A 22517-nucleotide genomic window follows, 5' to 3' on the forward strand; every position below is an offset into this window, starting at 1 on the left:
TTACGGCTTAAATATGATATATTCCTAATTTCTTTAAATATTTTAGCAAATACATTGTAAATTGAAATAATTCTGCTGAAATAGAAGTTTGGTCAAACTTTTCCGAGACTTGAAATAGATTTATCAACAAACAACAAACCCTCTTCGGAACATTTCTCGTAACGTGTGCCTGGATCTGCAGTGTAACACCAAATGTACCCGTCCCTACTTGGGTCCCGACAGTAATTTTCCGCATCACTAACGCTCAGTTCCGGAAACTGATAGTCCTTGTTATAACTATGAAAATGTGGGTATTGTGCGTCCCACCGTTGGCAATCCAAACCGCTTAAAGTTACGTTTAAAGTGCCATTGTACATATGCGAGAGGGGAGTGTCTGAAATACCTGTAAGTTCTTTATAATGAATAAGAAATATTTACCATTATTCATGGAGTGATAGCAGACATCAAAATTCAGAAGCACCAAATAGATATAGGTTGAATGTTTCTTAACGTTATAGTTGTTATAAAGCTATGCGTGTTTTATTTATTAACACAAAACGCTTGATATTCTTATTTAAAAGCCTTTGTCTAAGGAGTCTGGACATATGATCATTTTCATGTTTTGATATCCTAAACGTGTTTAGTTTACATATTGTCTTATTTAGATATTCTGTTAAGATGTTTATCTAGTCATATTTACCATGTGTACACGTTAAAATCTTAACTAAATCTGTGTCGGATTCAATTGAAAGAATATCGCGACTCCATTCACGAATAACATTTTTGATAACAAAAATATACACAACAGTAATTCTTTTTTTAATCAAATTACGTTTTCAAATTTGAACAACTGCTTCAGTTAATGCTGAGTAATTCTAGAATCATATACAATTTTCATTCTGTTCTTGCAAAGTTAGGAAAACTTTCACGAAAAACATTATATTGAAATATGTAAATCAAACAGTCTCTTAACTGTAAATCAGCTTATTGAGGATCAGTCACAAAAAAAAAAAAGAAAAAAAAAAAAAAAAAAACAACAAAAAAAAAAACATCAACAACAAAAAACTATGAATATTTGGTGTTAATGTTACAGTCAAAACCATGCAATATTTCTCATAATCATAATATTTATTTAATTTATTTAATAATTCTAACATTTGTTATTAATATTATGAAAGTTAGATATAATGTTTCGAAGTTTTGTATCATAACAAAAGGTCTTACTAAACATATCGTCTGTAAGGCGGTGCTCACAGATGAAAAAATTCGCCAATCCAATTTCACAGTTTTCGGTCTCCCAAGTGTTGTTTGTGTTAAAGAGATGAAAGCTCATGCGAGTGCAGTCTCCATTTGTCGAGGGCTCCTCTTCATTCCTTAAATGTTTACGTTTCAAATTTAAATACAAAAGTGGTTATTATTACAATATCTTGAAAAGGAATGTTGTAGGTGGTTTGGTTGGTTGTTTCGGGTTTAACGCCGTTTTTCAAAAGTATTTTAGTTATGTAATGGCGGGCAGTTAACCAAAACAGTACTCCTGGAGTTTATACCAGAACAAACTTGTTCTCTGCAAGTAACTGTCAACTTCCTCAAATGAATCAGAGATGGAGGACAAATGATTTTAGACACAATGTCTTCAAATTATGGCGAAATGCTAGAGTTTGCATTTTAAGGTTCTGGTCTACATATTTCAGTTATTATTACTACCCCTTCAGTGAGCATTCCCTCAAGTTTGCCCTTTATTGTGCATGAAGATAGGGCGTTATAGATATACTCAACTTGTTCAATAGAAATTACACCCTATTTATGATATGTACACACAAGTTCGAACGAAAACAAATATTCTAATATAAAATCCGTTATTATAAGCAAGGAGGACACTTTGCTACAAACTCTGGAGCTTAAAAATGTGTTCCATGAGCAACGTAATGAAAAGTAAATATTTTCAAGTTTGTAAAATATAATATCCTCACTACTGAAGTCTATCAAATAGAAACAATAAAAAAATAGACAAACTTGTGTAATCAAACATTGTCCGACGGCGTTATAATACGTCCGATCACTGTCAGACAAAACCACTGACTTAAGCATTTGTTTTTATTGCGAGGAACCTGTAAGCTAACATCAAGAACGTAATTGTTATTGATGAATGTTTCTATTGACATTCAGACGCTGATAACGCATTGCAAAACACTTTTAAAATAAATTTCAAGTCCCAAGGTATACTCGATGAGCTGAATATAATTAAGGAACTGAAGTTATTTGTTTTGGCGACAGTGTAGGAATAAAATTCCAGTGATTAGGCATCTTAACGGACGCCATATCAATTTTACGGAGTCGAAAAACCGTAAAGGTATATGATCAAAGATATCATAGATTAGATTTAATCGGATATTGTTAAAATCAATAACTCTGTTACGATAGATTTCGATTTCAATGCAGGCATGTAATTGCCGATTATTCCGGAACTTACACTTTATCAATATGATATTTTATATGTTGGATGTAGCAATATATAGAAAGCGCAAATCAAAAAGTAGTACTCTCGGTTTTATTCTTTTCATAAAAGGAAATGAAAAGTGCAAAACATTCCATGTCTCTTAGCATCAGCTTCAGCGGAAGTCGAACAAACATAATATAAGATTCTTTCACTGATTATAGGTGCAGATGGGAAATTCCGGCCTCGAGGGTTACTGTTTAGGCGATAACGAGGTTCCTACCAAGTTACCACCAAAACAGTTACCCGAGAGCCGAATATTCCCATCTGCACCTATAACCAGTGACAGAATCTTTTTCTTGCATACGGATATCAAGATATAATGATAAAAATAAAATCAGTCGAGCGGCTTTCTTTTTGGAACTATTTCTTATAGCAGCGTATTTAAACAAAGCGAGGGAAATCAACGTCCATAAACAGGAAATACGTCATGACGTTTCAAAGACAAATAACAATGTTTAGTTCCAGTTTTGTTTTATCAGTTCCAGCGTAACGTTATGATTTTTTGATAAAATAACGTGTTTTGAATCGAGAAATATACTATCAGGAACAAAGAGGAACTGTCAAGGAATTGGATTTTTATTCCGTTTTTCGAAAAAAAATATATATTACTACATAAATCTATTACATATACGTAGTTCGTAATACGTCACTTAAAGCACGAGAGTCATATTACACCCCGGGGTGTATGATGGATTTTTCCAGCACCGGTAAAAATACCGGAAACCCCCGTCTGGTATGCAAGAAATCTTCTTCTATATCTTTGATCTAAGAAGATGTGCTATAATTCCAGGATAATTTTCATTGGTAAATTTCTGACCATCAAGAAAATTGCCTTGCCTATTATTAAACCAACACTGAAATAATCTTACATGATTGTGTCGTTAAATGTTTCAACCCTTATCATGCTGGACACGGTTTATTCTCCCTTTGCAACCAGTGCCAGTCTGATCTGCACTATTCAGTCAGTATCTTTTTGAGACACCCCTTGTATCAGTCAATGGTACTGTCCGCATTGAAAGATGGACTAGTTTATTATTGAATTTTAGCAGGGTAACGGTTAAATGAATCATTATGTGTTTATACATGGTAAACATAAAACGACACTTTGACATTCAAGAGTTTTGTTAGCATTACAAAGGATAAAAATCAAAATCTTCATTATAAACCTATTAGTAAGTATTCGAAAATTCCAAAGTCGTATTTAAATAATGTACTTACCAAGCAGAAAATGTGACTGGAGAACCGTCCTCCCACAAGTGAATTTTCATCCCAGTTTCACTCGTTACATGCGACAGACCTGTAAGACATTGCTTCTTGTACAAAAAACATTAGTCAAAGTTATAAATTAACACCACGTCAAATTTCATCCGTATCTAGGATGGCAATAATTCAATTTTAGGTATACATTGTCAACTACATTTTCACTTCACGAAGGCACTACAGTTTAGAGACTTTATAGCCAAAGCCATTTTCCTCACACTTAACTTGTTATAAGGTCCCTGGGTACGCACAATGGACACCATTGAACGTTAAACATTAAGATGACGACAAGTGTTTCGATGCAATATGCCTGCATTTTAGTATCATGGTATCAATATATTCGTAAATATATAAATTATAAATGTCTTTCATACACGCCACCGTGGTATCAGTAGTGACTTAGGTGTTACGTAATAGACACTATAAATGTGGAGACTAGGATTCGGACTCCTGCTAAATGACTGCAGATATTTTTATCTTAACCAATTTCGAAATTTCTCTGCAGAAATACTTAATGTAGACTAAGGGTCTATTTGGGAAATATTACACTTCGGCGTAGTTATATTATCTTGCAAGTTCACTCAATGTCTATATTTAATTTAGTGATTCATTTAAGTCTATAATAGTGAGTTTGGCAACAGATGACTGTGCAAGGATTGTTTTCTTACCTATGTGAGAAAAATAGTTCGGATCAGTTTTGTCGGAAGAAAAGGCTGTTTCTAGTGTGTCATCTCCAAGGTAAACATATCTAAAATTTCGTAATATGTATTTAATCAGCTCTTGCTCTTCATCAGAGTGGATAGAAACAAGTCTTGAATGGCGTATCCAGCATTCTTGTCCTGCCTGTTTCCATGATGTTATTGTTCCAGAATATATGTTATAACATTTTCCAAATTTTTTTGAACAACCTATAAAAATGTAAAATTGTTATAATTTTAATAGGATTATATCATATTTATGATGTTCATGGATGCGTTAACCCGGAAATACATGTCTGTACTCTTCCCGGCTTTATTCGAACAACCTAAAAAATGTATAAGGAAACAATATTGTTTATAGGATTATATTATATTTCTGATTTTCATGCACATGTTAAAACTTGTTCCGGAGGGATTTATGTTATATATGTAAATAAGCCAGGGATTTTCACATGTATGAACACGAAAAAAAAAATTGATTCATTTTACGGAATTTGTTTTAATTTACTCATAATCCTCATGAATCCAATTTAACATATGATATTTCCGAACAGATTAAAAATCCCCAATGTTCATCTTTTGGCACGCAAAATTTTTCTAAATCAGTTTTCCTTAAAGTCTGGTTCGAAACGAAGTTGAATGGATGAGAGCTCAAACATATATCGTCCAGAAAAGGACAAGGTACCGCTGTTTTTTTTTCCAAAAATTGTACATATGTTTGAATCGTTCATGTTTAGCCCTGAAACACGCGTAAGAATACAAAAAAAAAAAAAATAAAAAAAGAATAAACAAACAAAAAAATAATAAAAAACAACAACAAAAATAACAACAACAACAAAAAAAAAATACGACAAGACTTTTATTTCTGTTGGGTTCAACGACATACAGACAAATGGCTACTTTCAAGCTTTACATGTTTGAGGAAGAGCCGACCTGTCCATCAGAGCATTGTTTTAGGCACGAGCATCACTTGGACTGAAACGATCGACCTTCCGAAAGTCACAAAGACGACTTATGCACATGGCATAATTCTACGCTCTATACCCAAACACAGTTTTGAAACCACAGCGTTGAGAGGCCAGTGATTTCGGAGTCAGCGACACCTACCGGCCACAGAATTTTACGTAAAATACTGATAGAAACTGTGCATGTACAAGTCTTTTTAGATTATTTTTTTTTCATAAAATTCCATTTGCAAATATTATATACATTTACCTTGATATGTTAAAAGAGTTGCATTTTTCCATACTGGATCTGCAACGAAAACGATGATATGAATGCTTTCACGAAGTTGAAAAATCAGCACCTTGAAACATATTTTGATCATAATCCGTAATTACAAACATGTAAAATTACATAAGATATTAAGGCAACATGTAGCAGAACACAATTAGTTGTATACATAATTGTCAGGATAGATCTATTATTATAAATCAAAATAATTATGAACATCTCAGCGGATAAATTATCCAATTACAATCAATTAAATAATACTTACTCCAGTAGTTTTCAAGTTCGGCAATTTTTAATACAGCTGCAATGACAAAAATATAAAGAAAGCAATATTTTCATAAATATCATGAAACATGTTGCAGATTATAGAATTTGATTTAAAGGATATATCATAGTCTATGTTTAACACGAACAATCATTACAGTTTAAATGAACTTATCATTAATTAGATATATTTATATTTTGCAATTGTTTAAAAGCATTATAATATTGGTCAAACCTTTGACGTGTGTTTTCTGCAGATCTATCAGGTGAGTCATTGATTTGTGAAATGTCCTGTACAATGCTTTGAAACCATCTCGTGCAGATATTCTTCCATTTAAAGTTGTTCCTAATATGCGTCCTTTCTCATATCTGATGTGTACTGTGTCAGAATCCGAATACCACTCTGTTGGTGCCTTCTTCAGATTACAGAACGTACTACTTCCAGAAAATCTATCAGTGATTGTCAGTGAAGAGCCTGAGAATACACTGGCTTTTTAAATTAATTTTTAATTAATAACAGATCATTTTTTATCTTTGATGGTCTATGGAAGTATCAGTGTTCATCTTTTCATCACATTTTCACTTGAACTAAGGAATTGTTCTGAAGGAAGATTATGGAGTGATCAGGTCCCTAACTTGCTATAATGTTGCCATCTAGCTTTAAGTTGTCGACTTACTTTCGGGTGTTTTATATGCAAATGCTAAGTAAGTGTTTATAGTATATTATGATTTTATGAAATTCGTTTACTATTTTCATATTCTTTACGAGTTGATATATGTACATGAATAAGCAATGGATAAATCTTACGAATGTATATACATGTAACAGTACCTGAGTCACATCTCACATTGAAGTAAAGCATTTTCAGATGTATAGAAAACCTCTTGACATGAATGGTCCATTGCTCAGCTGCATTTGAAACGGGAAAGTTAAGCCGAGACTGAGACATTAGGAACATAGTTGGTTGGCTGCAATAATTAAGGACTAGCTTCTCCGTGTTTCGTCTTGCAGAGAAGCACGTTGGTATCCCTAGAAAGCACAAACGAATGGAATATTTGTACTTTACAGATGGAACCTATCTAAATAATATTAAGATAATTAAATCTGAACTGACAGACATATATTGTCCGTTTTTGACCAACATATTAGTGACACGTAGATGAAATCTAATAAACAAGTTGTAAACTGGTGTTCTTTGATACAGACGTACGTACACTTTTCACATGATTATAACTGTTATCTTACATTCTACCTTAAGATCATGCAAGAATGATAAGGTGTACAATAAACATTTAGTGTACTTAATATTCAAGTTTAAGAAGTTCTGCGCGGCCGATAAGCTTAAAGACATGCCGCAACATCATTCATTTGGATGTGTTAGACAATCATAAACGATACAACATAGATAAAGATAATTTAACTAAAATGTAAAAAAAAATGTGCAAATATTTTAAATCCTGACCAAATATCTCAGAAATAGGCAAACGACCAAATAGCATATAATTTAATTAAACATATAATTGACAGTACGTATATTCACAATTGTGTAAAGTTCATTTAAAACAGCACTGAATAAAAAAATTCTAATTTCGAAAATATCGTAAAATTGTGATTTTCTCGTAAACTCTCGGTTATTTCTGAATCTTCTTACTATATTTTGATATTTTTTAAAAATCAGGCTTTAATCAAATTTTACGTTGTAAAAAACAAATTGATCCGAACGTGCAAAACTAGCTCAAAAATATTTGTTAATTTCAATTTTATGGTTATTTTTAAAACTGCTGGCTCATAATTTATACAAATTTTATTTTCTTCAATGAGGAATAACAAAACATGCTAACCAGTAATAATTATTTATCAATGTGAAGTGTCTCGAACGCTTAACCTATTTTGAAACATTGCCCACCTTCTTTTAGACAGTTAGTTCGAAATATACGTCATATATAAATAGATTACCAATAATGACTACTTACACAAAATACAGTTACAAAAAGATTTTAACTTGACTTTATTTATACCTAAAATACCCGTTTAATATTTAAGATATAATGCTCGTTTTAAATTATCTTATAAAACTATATTTTGCATAAGGTGATGCATTCTTTAGGAGACTAAGAATATACATCAAAAACAATGCCATTCTCATTACAGTAAGAAGATGGTTTTAAAACACCACCTATACGCCTTCGCAAGTACTCTTAGCTGTTGTTTTGGTTTGCTTGCAAATGAGCATAGAATCTGACGGAGTTTTCATCTAAATTACGATTATTCAAATTCATAAACAAGATGTATCCAGAGAAAATACCTTTAGATCGAACACTCGCTTTAAAGCCATTTCCAACACTTTTCATTTGCATAACTGGTCTGCACGTTGTAAATGTTAAGGTCAGATACGTCAAGCTTGTTTCTACCAAAAATTCCAAGCCATTAAACTGTTCATCTAAATAAAAGTTATCCTCTTTGTACGTCGGTAGAAAGGTCAGCTTATCTTGGCACTGGTTCCACACACTTGGCTGCATATTATAAATAAGAACTAATAGTAAACAAAAAACAACAACAACTTAATGATATGTACCTCAAGCATGGGTTCTATAATATAATAACGAAGCTAAAACATTCATTGAATGATTACAGTTTTCGCTCGTAACACCTTATATTTAAAAGGCAAGTTTAAAAACCAGCGATGTTTAAGCAATGTCAACAGTCGATAAACTACACTGAACCATAGGAAACAAATTATGACTTGCAATAGATAAAACCTGCGGACAATTTGTTTGAGAAATGCCCACAATCCCTTTTAAAAACGCCAAACTTCTAAGTTCGGAAGAAAATCGAATGCTTACAAAGACAACAAGAGTTTACAAAATAACATAAAACTAATGATAGTATGACATACAAAAATGCTATTCAACACTGAATAAAAATGGAACAGCAAATAGCCAACAATAAAATGAGTCGACGTACTTCATATATGTTCAGTGACAGTTCTGTGAAAACGAATTGAATATATCTGCCTTTTGGAAAATCAATTATCCAAGAGTAGGATGCTCCCCCAGAATAATGTTCTGGGAAGGCAATGCTACTTATTACAGAATTTTCTTTCAAGGTTTTCAAGTTGCTAAACGTGATGGATTCTTCACCAGATATACTTGTAGCTTCTAGCGTCCGTTTGGTAGCAACTCGTTCCGGAAGAGCTATTTTTCACAAAAAGAGAAAATAATACATTGTATACACGATGGGTTTTAATTACATATTTTATTGTCTTTAAACGTTTGAGCGCTACTGAGAAATATCTTTATGATTATTATATAACAATCATTGTGCGCTTTGTATTAGTAAAATCATCTTGACTTTATACAATTTTTATTTCTCTTTGTGTTATTATGAAGGGCTCAGATATAATCATTTTATTTTTAGTATTAAGAATAAGTTACATTTCTTGAATATATGTATCCCATTTAATTCAATGATTAAGTTTTATTCAGTTCAAATATAGCATCAATCAATATAAATATTATCAATGTAAAAAAAATGTTCAGAAAATGAAACTGTCAGCATCTACTACAGTGCTAATATTCATACTGTTTTAGGTTTCAAAACGCTTACCGTTTTGTTTACAACCATGAAGTTCAAAGCGAATGCATTTAGGAGAGTCTGTCATTGACTCCATAATATATACTGAGATATATCTGGCAAGGATGGGACTGTGGTAAAAACTCTGTGGTTGTTCTATCGGCAAAAACGTGTCAAAGATGTAAGTCTGAAAGTTAAAATCAAATCATGAGAAATCCAAGTTTATTTTTAGCATTTTAATGAAGCTTACAATACTAATGCACGAGTTGATAATTCGACTAATTACATTTTTCTGCTTAATTTGTGTTTACACCGATTTTGATAGAATTATGCTGTTGTGAACATTTTATTCTTCGAATGATATCAATATTTAAAGACATATTTAGAACATCCTTCATTTTCTTTTGTCTTCGGCTTTCATTTCTTAAGCAGTACGTCAATTTTTCATTGTACAAATAACAATCTTTTAGCAATTACATGACATTGTGTTATTTTCAGAACATCCTTTTTAGAAAATGAAACCACTACCAAGCACAGTTATAGTAGATTCTGCTTTCTATTTAGTCTGCTGTCTTGGCATGTCCGCCATGCCAAAAACAGAGTTCCATTGTCAGAAATAATAACACTGAGTAAGGGGCAACATTCTATGGCACCATTTAAGACTGTTATTGTCAACGCACCCTAGAAATATTCTACGTACTTGATTTGTTCGTTATGTTCCACTATAACCCTTTCTAGAACCACCTCGGAAGCTTGGCCACCGCCGAAAAGAAAAGTTTCCATGATTAAGAATATTTTTTGAAACAAACTTACCATCATGTTAGTTTGTATCGTGTTATTTTCAGTACTGTAGTGAATCAGGACCTTCTTACTTCCAACTGCCATGTATTTCTTTTTGTGTATACCATCGACAACGTGTCTGTCTACATATTCCCAGTTGAAGAATGTAATACCTTCTACTATTGTATCAACCATCATGTCAACCTAAAGTGCCATGAATGCATTCCAAAGGGTTAGAAACATAATGAGAAACATAACAGTAATGATTACAGTACGGAATATTTCACCTTATCCCTTTTAACTCAGACATCATTCCAATTATTTTAAGCGAATGTTAAAGCCATAAGATCAAGGTGTTGTATTATACAAAATTTATCTTTAAAATCCATAGTTTATAAGTACAGTAAGAACTGCCTTAGAAACCCCTTGCATTCAGGGACTTTCTGTATATAACGACCTTTTTGATCTCCCCAAATGCATTTCCCTTTAAAATTGGCTATAAAATATATATCCGTTGAAATAATTCTAAAGTATTGTCCTGTATGAATGATTAATGCATAATTGTAGGATTATGGGATAAATTTAATATGTTTATGTTAATGACTAATTAAAATATACTCTTCTAAAATTTTATCTTAGATATTTTACTGATATGTATGGTTTCGTGTCCGATGGGTCTGCGCACCAGCCTGTGGAAAATGGTCTACCGGAAGTGGGTGGAGATTGTGACTGCCATGATGAAGCTGATATTTGATGGTCCTGGATACTTCCATCACCCATTCCAAGATCGGTGTTGCATTTCATTTTATTATCTGAATTTTAATCAGTGTCATGGTGTTTTCTTCATTTATTTTTCAAAGCATGAATACAGTAGATAATATTCAAACGTTGGGCAGGAAGCTATGTAAGTCTCTGATTGCCATCTCCCTATTTAGCGCTGGTAAGCGCCGATATTGCACAAATATAAAGACATGGTTTGTATTTGTTTGAAAGGCTTCAGCGCCTTTTTCACGTCACATACAGTTTCTTTAAATGTTAGTTATTACTGACGGAATTTATGAGAAACTTATATTCCTGCAACATAAGGCAGTCATTTCTGCCATGTTGGTCAGTCCAGTGTGCTATTGAAAACATTATTCACACATTGCTTTGAAAATAAAACCTTGTACGTAAGGTTTTTTGTACGTTTTTTAACATTTTGTAAAAGGCATGTCCTGCGTAGCAATCAAATGTTTGTCCAAATGACTCATGTTAGTAGCAGAGCTAAACGGTTAGACGTGTGAAAAAGAAAATAAATAAAACTGTGTATTGAATTACTATCGAGTTGAAAATTCGTGGTAAGTTTTTGGAATCGGTGTTGTTCGGGTTTCTTCCAGTACGCAATGCTCATAGTAATTAATCAGTTAGACGTCAATAGACGCTTGCTGTTTACGGTTGACAAAAGCGTTTCGCTACCTGCTTTGAGCGTTGAATAAAAATGTAAATGAGCGCCTGATAATAAGAATTTAGTGCTAAATACATTTTCTACGAAGAAAGAAAGGTAAAATACAATATTTTCAATGTGAAACGATTTTCGTCACGCTGCCACAACTGAAATTTATTTTATATACTTATATTTGTGTTGATGACGTCATACTTTCCACATTGGTGCAGTGGTTAGCGAGGTCGCATTGAAGTCCAAAGGTCGGGAGTTCGATCCTCACCAGAAGCGTCTTTTTTTAATTTCTTTTTTATTTCAGTTTTTTTCTTTATTTATTATGGGTGTTGAAAGTATTGTCAAAAAATAAGGTCATTCATGTGAAATTTAACAAGTGTTTTGTTAGTGATGTCAGGTTCCAATGTAGTATGGTACTGTCTGTACAGTAGTCAGTAGATAAAACTTCTTTTTTTAAAAAAAGGTTTTTGGATCAAAATTTACAGGGCATTGAACTGTGAAAAGCACAAAATGCTCTTCTCCCTGTTAACATATATTTCATCCCCAAGCTTAAAAATCACTGACCAGAGTTTATTACTAGTAAAAAAACTACTGACTATGAATTATCAATAAACATCAAAAAGGCTCCTACTAGTAACTACCATTCCTATTCTATACCAGTTGTGCTAAAACGTTTACCATAAAAATGTCATAGACTGTTAACTTCGCAGTTCAGTAAATAAAACAGGAGTTTTCGAGAATTTCGGCAAAAATGTGATTTTCTCTGGGTAAAATTCTCATCATTAACTTTTAAAGATGGCTAGTCTTTTGGTTTTTAAACAAGCTTTGTACATGTAAATAATTTTCATTCTCCCATACCAGAGGTCTATCATAGCAGTATTTTGCCTTAAAGTTGGACATATTCTTCTTTCTAAAAAGAACTGTAACTTTCTTTAGTTCGTATATAGCATATTTGTAGAGTTTTCGCATGTCAAGATTTAATCTTAATGCATTCTAAGACATTCATTCAGAAATCATGAATTATCATTTATTCATGAAAATGTTAATAGATCTTAAAGAACATAAACTTTCTAAAACGGATCCATAATTCTAGATCATTCCAGCAGCACTCCATTAGTTTTCAAGGGACACTGGTGATTTTTTAAGGGGGCTCTGCCGTCCGTCTAGGTAGCACCTAAGTTCATATTAATACGATACAATGTGTATTCTAACCATAGGTCCAAAAATATATGTAACAGGGTTGCAATATATGTATGTAAAGAATTATTCAATTATAAAAGAAGTATAAGTAGAATATTTAATTGTTTCATCTGGACACGAACTCTAATTTTAAGACAATACTTACATAAAATGCGATTTGATGTCAAAATTTGGACCTTTATCGTAGAACTATAAAACTGTGAATTTTCCATATCGTCTTTACCAACAAGTTTAACATAGCGACCTTCATAATTTCTGAAACAACAAAAGGAGAAAAAATGTAACATCTTTGTTGTAAAGTGCAGGACATCAGATGAGAACTTCTGTAAAGCATTCGGGTGTTTTTTTTCCGCTCAAAAGTCAATAATAAATGTCAAGGGCTGTGGAAAGACTTTTTGAGCTTTAGTCAGAAATAAAAAAGGTCGAGGGCAAAAGTTCATCGATTTCTTATCCGACCCTTTTTACTATTGACAAGCATTTCATTCAGTAAGTGTTTTATTACATAAGCCTGAAATTAGAATAAGCTTAGATAACCACTTCAACTGCCCATATACCTTTAAAGACACCCAATTTCCATTTTTCACTAATTAAAAAAAGTTTATTTGTAGACAATAACTGTAAATGTAGGTATATAACAAACCACAGTACAGTTTTATTCTTACAGACATATACATTTTGTGCTTACATTGTTTCTATGGATTAATTGTGTAAATATTCTAATATGAAATTGGGTCTAATATATCTTTAGAAAATTAGAGTAAAGTACGATATGACTGTCGACAAAGTAATGATATTCTAATCAAGCAGACGCAATGTCTATATAAAAAAAATCAAAGCTGTCCACTTAATTTAAACAAGCTCTCTAACTTGAATAGTATTACCCTATTTTAACCAATTCCAGTCCCATTCATTCCACTAATTACATGTTTAAAATTGTCTCTAAGATATCTGACCACAAATTCAACTGGGAATTGAAAATTCAAAAATGTCTTTTATCAAATCGTCACGGAGAACATACGAACTCACGACCCCACAATTTGTAGATCTGCACTCTTCTTATTAAACGAGGCGGGCGTACTTTGCCTGGACATAATGACCGGTAGCTGTAGATAGCTCATACGATAGATAGGTCATAGAGTATCTATCACGATATTCCCAGCACAAATGTAAATGTTGTTTTACTGGCAGGCAGGATCTGATTTAAAAGATGTTTAAGTAGAAAGTACTCTTTCGTTGATTCACATGTAGTTTTTACTGAAATAATAGCAATGTAAATTAATTATCAATATATTGTAAAAGAATTTACAACTAGGTATTTAAATCATACAGGAGGGAACATCATAAAATTCTACGTTTTCGTAGGAAGTATTACAGAGGCAAGCATCATTTTTCATAGACTTCTAGGGGCATATGTTTTGTTATAGCTGAGTTACAAACATTTAAACATACCACACTGGTATATAATGGTGTTAGTTTATTGTTATCGTTATGGAGGCACCACGTAAGAAAGAAATTAGATCCTACACAACGATGCATTTTTCTCTGACTATACCAGCTAAGCAGATTCTGTAATTACAGTGATTCTTTCCCATACAAAGCCGCTGTTTATAGATTGGTAATGGTATATAATCGAAGAATCTGAATGGCGCCCTGAAGCGACAGCATCCTCTCATGCCATTGCTGCTGTAATAGTTATTGTCGCATAGTTTTCCCAAATAGCTACATCATTTGGCATTTGATCGAGAAGTGTTAATGAATTTCTGACTAAACACAAATGTGAGGACAATATTGGTACCCCATTTTTTTTACCAAAGAGCTAAAAGCCGAACGATAAAAATCTAAAATATCTATAAATTCAGATAAAAGGGGGTTTGATGAATTAATCACAGAGGATGACGCATGTGTATAATATTTCAAACCTCAAAGTAGGTTAAACAATTAACAGCGGCTTTGAAAAGAGAAAAACAACCAGTTATCGCAAAAAGAACTCAAAGTTGAAAATGGGTTTTTACATAACTTTCTTCGACATGAAAGGCCAAGTTGTCTTCGATTTCAAAGTGCACCAAGCAGATCTATTACTTGAAAGTTTTAAAGGGACAATGAAAGGGTTTAAAATCAGTCAGAAAAAGATATGTCCAACATCTTCCAACTGCATCTGAGCAGCTGTTACCAACACCATATTCACAAAATCTAAATTTCTTTATTTTGTTCTCCCTTTTCTTTGCTACATACAATGCTGTCAGAGCGTCGCTACAATAACTCCAGGCGCCCGTGGTACAGGAGTGTATCAGTTTCTGTAACGTTTACCAAGGGCAGAGTACTCTGAAGCTTTCATGTCATGAACTGCCCGGAAAAGTAGGTTTCTGCTATGGGTAAATATTTTGAGAAACAGATGCAAGCATTATGTTTGAATAAAGGTTTTTCTGTTTTATATGGACTGTCTAAAACTTTTCTGGATTTCCTTCGTATCTGTTTTATTTTCTAAACGTCGGTCTTTTATAGTCAATTCTTTAACTATGGAAATGCAATAAAAACTTAACACACACAACCACTTTAAAAACAATGTCATTGTGTGCTTGTAGCTTGTGCTATAATTCAAATAAAAAAATGCACAACACGCATTACATGTTGAAAATGAAAATAAATTCTTGAATAATCATTGGTTTCAAAATTGTGCGAGTTGAACAGAAGTCTGACAAACAGACTCAGTATCGACTGTTGTCTTCTAAATAGAAGGCGTTTCCCAAAATCTTTCATGGAAATCTTACAAAGACATACCGGTTACCTAAGTTTGACAGAGTCACGGCAATTATACAGATAAAAGCTGCGGAGTTATTGTAACTGTTTCCTACACTTTCCGAAGACGACAACCGATTTTATATATCGAAATAAAAACCGAGTATCAGTTTATGAGCTGTTTTCAAGCTTAGTTTGGCAAAGAAAATTACAGCCTACATACCCTTACCTACTATACATATTTTATAAATATATGCATAAAATTCTTATTTTTTTCCAATGTATAGATGGGACGTTTTTAAGCCGAGGAGTGTACATATATTTCTTTAATGCAACGCAAAAAACGCATGGAACACTTTCACTGCTTAATACCCCTACTCTAAGCTAAATGTAACTTAAATACATAATAATAGAAGGATGTTGCAATGCAAACTCAACCATTAACATGGAAAGATATATTCACCTCTGAAATTTAAAGTACAAAAGACCATCTTTGTAAGATACAGTGTACCGACACGAAATTCCTACGAAGTCATCTAATCTCCACTGATCCTCACTGATATAACACTGCGAAAAAGGTCTATCCTCTTCTTTAAAATTGTAAACTGTGGTATGAAAATGAAGACATGTTGAATCTATCGCTACCCTATTCCTTTTCGGATATAAGAAAAATATTAAGAACTTGGGAAGATAGATCAAAACAATTTAATTTCAAATAAACTGGTTTTCGATGAAATAATTTTCCTTTAAATAAATGTTTAGAATTACTCTGTGTAATAAATGTTTAGTAATCTTTTTTACTATTTGTGAGTGGAACGACACTGAAATTCAAAACTGACATGAACTTATTATCACGCTAAATCATTTCAATTCAGTAATTATAACGAGATTTAAGGGAATAAATACATTTCCGAAATTTAAATTTTAACAATAAAGTTACCTTCCCCGGCACAATAATCCCATCTTAGATAAGGAGACTCTGTATAACACCAAATCATGCCAGTTTCGCTGGGATCTCTGCAGTGGTTTTCTGCATCCGACACTGTCTTGTCCGGATACTGCTCATCGTTAGTATAACTATGATTGTGAGGTTTCTGTTCATCCCATCTTTGACATACGTATCCCATAAGTGTTCTATCCAAAGAACCCGTATATTTGCTTGTTTCTCTTTTTGTTAGAAAATCTAAATGGTAAATGTACATTAATATTTCCATAAAATATCACTAAGATGGTTACAAACAGGTGTTTTCATAACGCTTAGAATTCAAAAACCAGTTTTGTAGCCTTCTTTTATCGAGAGTAAATATTATTCAGCATCTGAAACAAATCCTGACTTTTCATTCTGATAATTTTTCTACTTAATTATATAAAATGACTGCTTACGGCGTTTGAACTGCAATCCCACAACGATAAGATTTCTACCAAAATCTACAAGTAACCATGGCGTCATTATCTGTTCGTAATTCTGATACAACGTCACTCTCCTAAAGTCTGCAAGTTTAAGTCCACATTTAACAATGCTTAACATAAATAGTTTTAAGCCAACACCCTGTAACTTAATAAGTGATTAAAATTATGACTGAGTACATCCATTTGAAGGGCACATTTAACTATAAGGTTAATGTAACAAGCTTTTAAAATATGTGGTAAATACGTTGAACAATAGAGCTACATACCATTATGATAATACTTTTGTGATGTTTTTATTTGCTTTAAATCATGTTTTTGCTCTAAACCCTTCAAATTTATTGAAAGACGTTAATCAGTGATTCATTGCCTAACATGCTAAGTTGTGAAACTGACATAACCAGGGATAAGTAGATGCAGATTAGGAAGTTATAGATTGATCGGTACAATAAAGACCTGTTTGAGATGAATACACTGGCAAACAGTACTTGTTATAATTATGTTATGACAATTAATATTTCACTACAAAGCTGTGCTATAAACAAAGGTTACATTGCATACAAACATAGCCCCAAAGTTCGGAAATTTGGAAAAAATAGTAAGAGCATCCAGATAACTTGCATTTTATTACTTTTATGACTAATTTAATGCAAAATTGCAAAATGTAATATTAAGCATAAAAGTTATAGTTGAAGATAAATGTTAATCTTTTCAAAGTTGACATTATGTACAGATATTTTTCCACTTTGTTTTGAAAACACCAAAGATCGGACTTTCAACTTCATAATTCTTTTAAAGGACCGTCCAATATTAAACTGCTTTTACTTTCTAAGGCAAATTCATTATCAGCTTTTGACTGTAAGGGATGGCTCCCTCGCATGGAATCCCGGTTTTAGGTGTTTTAATACAACATGTCGAAATTGTCTATATTTGTTGTCATTCAGAAACATTTTATGTAACTGTGTCTATGATGTTCATTCTTCCTGTGACCTGTATTTGGAGACAGGTTTATGCGTAAATCCCACATACCCCTTTGCAGAAATTACAGTTAGTTTGTTAGTTTGTTTTGGGTTAAACGCCGTTTTTCAACAGTATTTTAGTTATGTAACGGCGGGCATCCGACACTGTCTTGTCCGGACCTAACCAGTGTTCCTGGACTCTGTACCAGTACAAACCTGTTCTCCGCAAGTAACTGCCAATTTCCTCACATGAGACATTACAGTTAATACTTGATATTCTAAAATTTATACAACATCTAAAAAGTACATAATTATTCTTGCAGGCACACTTACCGTTATTCAACGTGTTGCTCACTTTAGGAGAAGTTTTATTTCCATAAACCAATGTTGGGTTTAACAGTGAAAAATCTGAAAACGGATAATTCCTAATCTTGTTAAGCTATCTCCTCTTTTTTGAATATATTATTACAAATACATGTAAATCCCATCAAGCAGATTTGGTTTAATTTATTATTTTCACTAAACGAACTTTTACGGCTTTCATAAGATAGTTCTGCACGTTAGAGAAACCGGAAGTCATTACGTAACGTCATTTATCTGGATATCATGAACAAAACCTGACCACGGCAACGTAAGTTCCTTTTTGAAGATAAAATGTTAACAAAAATATTTATATGTGAAATGATTACAAAATGCGGTCAAATCTGCATGAAATATACATATCTCTTGAGTCATGTGAAACTGTCTCACAAATAAGCAAACTGGACTAAAAAGAGGAAAACCTTGGTCTACAAATTTGCAGAGATTCAATTTAATCTACATCGAAGAAACGTTTTTATTCCCAAATAAATCATACCCATATATTCAGCACATGATAACGTTTTATTTTGGAAAGTCATAATGTTGTTAAACTTTACATTGTAAACAATAATTCGAGCGTGCAAAATCACCTTTAGAAATATTTTACATTTCGAGAAAAAAGTTTGTTAAAAGCGAGACGCATTGTTTATCCATTTTACGATGACAAACACAAGGCTAACTTATACATTTTTAATTTAGAATGATGTTTCACAAATTCGTTACAAAATTGTATATAGACAAATATCTAAAAATAAAATGACGAAAATTTAACAAATTAATATACGTATGATTTAAAAAAAATTCATAAAGTTAAACATAATTATGACTGTTTTTTTTCAATTATACCTGTTTTAACGACATAGGGCAGGGAGTTCTGTGGCACGTACAGATAATTGTCAAAGCCTGAAAGAAATCAGAGACAATTAAATTACTTGTGGCTAACAGATTAGCATATTACTCACGCTACAGGAACATTAAAAAGTCAAGGAAAGTAGCCCTGGTCTGGCTGAGTGAAGTCCCATACAGAACGTCACATGCAAAACACATTCTAAATTATAACACTTTTCTAATTTTTTATGACTCTTAATCAAATACACAAACATTTGAATGTTGGTCAAGTGTCACAACTGTTAACTCGAAGAGTGAATTCAAACCTATAACTCAAGTATTCAATGGCTAAATAATATTATCACATAGTCTTGTGACTCTAAGTCAAATATTTTTTTAATATATGCAACACATTGTTTCAAGCACGTCATGCGTTTCTTCCACTTAGTCTGGGACCATAACTCTGGTCTTGCAAAGGGAACTTTCTCTCTCCCCGAAAACAAAACAAAACAAAAAAAATATACAAAGTCCACAACTTATGCAATATAACAATCTTATAATGTTTTTCAACTCTTAATCAAATACTTTCAGAGATTCTGACGACACAAACATTTATGCCCTTTTTACATATATTTTTGATTAAGTCACGGGACATTAATCTGGTCTGGCATTATGGACAGAACCACAAGACCAAACCATAAGACCAAGCATCTTAAGTATAAGTATAAGAAATTGATTATTTACTTAAAGGTCCAATACTAAGGAAAGTGAACATTTTAATTTCTTTTAAAAAGCACAGAAACTATTTCATTTTATTGGAAAATGAAAGTTGGTATGTAGAAATTCGAAATAAATCGCAGTATATGTACAATTATTTTTCTGTGAAGTATGAAGAAAATTAAAAAGACCTGGGGGGTCATTCTGTCGATTCATTGAAATTTCAACATAATACACATACATTTCTTTGAGTTCCAAAGACCTTCTGTAAATTTTGACCTGCCAATCTTCATTATTTAGTGTCTTGCAGAAGTCAATGCACTGGCTATGAAAAAAACTACCAACTCACTTTCCTTAGTAATGGACCTTTAAGTATTACTTAGGTAAGAAATTTATTTTACTTCAGTATATTTGTTATTCATAAAACAACTTAATAAGTAATTATTGGCTTTTATTGTGGACGAAAACATTAAAAAAGAAAAACATTAATTTCAGACAGATACAACATGCACAATTATGTTTAAAGTGCTTTTATCTGTAAAACAACACTTTAATCGTACTCACGACGCTATTTTGTTTTCTGACTTAAGTCATTTCTTACGTATCTTAAGTTTAAGCTGTTTTATGAATAGGACTTAAGTTTTATACTTAGACTTAAGCTGAAATCACCACAAACTTAAGTAAAATCTTCAACTTAAGTCAAAACTTATACTTAAGATGCTTTATGAATACGGCCCCAGGTATACAACTTCACGTACCAGATGAACAATCATGTGAGGCTTGATGAGTCTAGGTCAATTATCTTTTTGACTTATAAACGACACAAATTCGAAGACGGAAGGACTGAAGACGGACGCAGAAAGGCAACTCTAAGCGCCCACATCCAAAAACAGAAAATGGGGAGTGGGGTAGAAACTTAGATATAAGATACAAATGTCACAAATATAGTTTGATATGATTTGGAAAATTAGCATGCTAGTCAACTGAGTTTTATATTGTTACAAATATTTAATGTATTTCATTGAAAATAAAGTAAAAATATGAAGATTAACAACTCCCTATTTTGATCAGAAGATTGTTTTTCAAACTGAAGGTCACTTATCAGGAGTAATAAACAAACTCAATTATTCTGATTACCGCTACTTTGTACCAAGACTTAACATTATTACTGACAACCCCTCCCTCCCCCGCCCCCACCTGACAGAGCTTAAATCTAAATCTAGTATGAACATAAACTGTGCCTTTAAGGTTACATTCAAGAGCGCAGTTATTCATTGTTAATTTATTTTACTTCTATGGTACATGGTGCATCGTAACTATTATTCAATTAAAATTATTAAAGTCAACGATGAAATCTACTGGGCGGTCTTTCGGAAGAACACAACGCAACCAAGTGAAGTAAAACAGAACAAAACGGCTTTAATGATACTGTTTGAGAGCGGTATTGACACGACTATCCTTGCGCCAACAACTGAACCGGCTGAAACGGAACTCTACAATAATGTCAGTAGTTATGTTTCATGGTAGTCAATTCGCGTAATAAGCGGTTAATTACTTAATTTCCTAAACTGGGTCATTTCTCACATTACTTTTATAAAGAACATTAAATGCCACGTCAGTTAGTGTCATGCCATTAAGTATAAAGGGGAAATTTGATATCAATTATTTTGAGTATGATTATACACGTATATTACCTCAATTTACATTCTACTATATTTTATTTATAGTTCAATTTGACCAACTTTGTTTATAAATTCCAAAAATACAAATACATTCTGACAAATGTAAATCTTTTATTTCTAATCATTTACATTTTATTACATGACTATAAATCACCGAAAAAATCTGTGTGCTATAGAACAGGTCTGAATTTTTTAAATATCTTGTTTGGTTATATCTCTATGATTTCTTTTCGTGCTTTGTAAATGTAAAAAGGCATTTCATGTTTTATCCTAAATTTGTGATTGTACCTTTTGCAATATATACTGTAGATCACTTTCGAACGTGTACATGTGCATGACCAGAATGCTGTATAGATGTGGTAATAATAATAATATTAATGTATGCGCAAAAAAATGAAGAGGTAATCTGTTATAATGAATTTCTGATGTCAGGTAATAAAACACGTACCAGCTGTTTTGCCGGTCAGTATTCAAAAGATAATAGATAAGGGTAGCTTTCTCGGAAGCACCTGTTGGACACCGGGCAAATGTTTTGACTAGTGACCGGTAAGTCATTCAGTCAGTGCATACATTAATAAGATTCACAAGCGAAGTACCTGTTAGCAGCGCTTCTTGTCGAAAATAACAGATGCCAAATAAATTCGTTATTTCAACACTGTCGTTGATCTCAGCATGAAGTTGTAATGCTTCAGCTTCTACATTCATATCCTTTATCTGCGGACATGACGAATTATCTGTATTCTGAAAAATTAATAAACTTAGAGTTATTTACCATTTATATGTCTTAATGCGAAACAAATGGTTGTTGTTCTTGTAAATGTCTACTTTCTTATTGTGCAGAGAAAAGCTTCAGAACTTTTGAATATATCTAGCTTGAAGCAACAGAAGCAGTTATACCCGTTGCTGCA

General features: G+C 32.6%; 1 protein-coding gene across 3 annotated transcripts in view; it reads right to left on the reverse strand.

The window, feature by feature from the left end:
• The window catches only part of LOC123557124 (uncharacterized), a 51354-nt gene that overhangs the window by 19851 nt on the left and 8986 nt on the right, over positions 1 to 22517 (reverse strand). For all 3 annotated transcript variants that reach the window (XM_053525509.1, XM_053525508.1, XM_045348409.2), the window contains exons 6-25: positions 22206 to 22350; positions 19229 to 19285; positions 18356 to 18430; positions 17040 to 17147; positions 16597 to 16839; positions 16120 to 16261; positions 13066 to 13175; positions 10934 to 11097; positions 10319 to 10489; positions 9539 to 9692; positions 8897 to 9126; positions 8238 to 8445; positions 6764 to 6961; positions 6167 to 6406; positions 5933 to 5968; positions 5650 to 5688; positions 4405 to 4644; positions 3695 to 3773; positions 1204 to 1352; positions 140 to 382 (exon numbers count right to left, since the gene is read on the reverse strand). In XM_053525509.1, the coding sequence (XP_053381484.1) occupies positions 140 to 382; positions 1204 to 1352; positions 3695 to 3773; positions 4405 to 4644; positions 5650 to 5688; positions 5933 to 5968; positions 6167 to 6406; positions 6764 to 6961; positions 8238 to 8445; positions 8897 to 9126; positions 9539 to 9692; positions 10319 to 10489; positions 10934 to 11097; positions 13066 to 13175; positions 16120 to 16261; positions 16597 to 16839; positions 17040 to 17147; positions 18356 to 18430; positions 19229 to 19285; positions 22206 to 22350 (3031 nt within the window). The remainder of the gene's footprint in view (positions 1 to 139; positions 383 to 1203; positions 1353 to 3694; positions 3774 to 4404; positions 4645 to 5649; positions 5689 to 5932; positions 5969 to 6166; positions 6407 to 6763; positions 6962 to 8237; positions 8446 to 8896; positions 9127 to 9538; positions 9693 to 10318; positions 10490 to 10933; positions 11098 to 13065; positions 13176 to 16119; positions 16262 to 16596; positions 16840 to 17039; positions 17148 to 18355; positions 18431 to 19228; positions 19286 to 22205; positions 22351 to 22517) is intronic.

The sequence above is a fragment of the Mercenaria mercenaria genome, chromosome 15 (genome assembly GCF_021730395.1).
Source record: "Mercenaria mercenaria strain notata chromosome 15, MADL_Memer_1, whole genome shotgun sequence".
Taxonomy (NCBI): domain Eukaryota; kingdom Metazoa; phylum Mollusca; class Bivalvia; order Venerida; family Veneridae; genus Mercenaria; species Mercenaria mercenaria.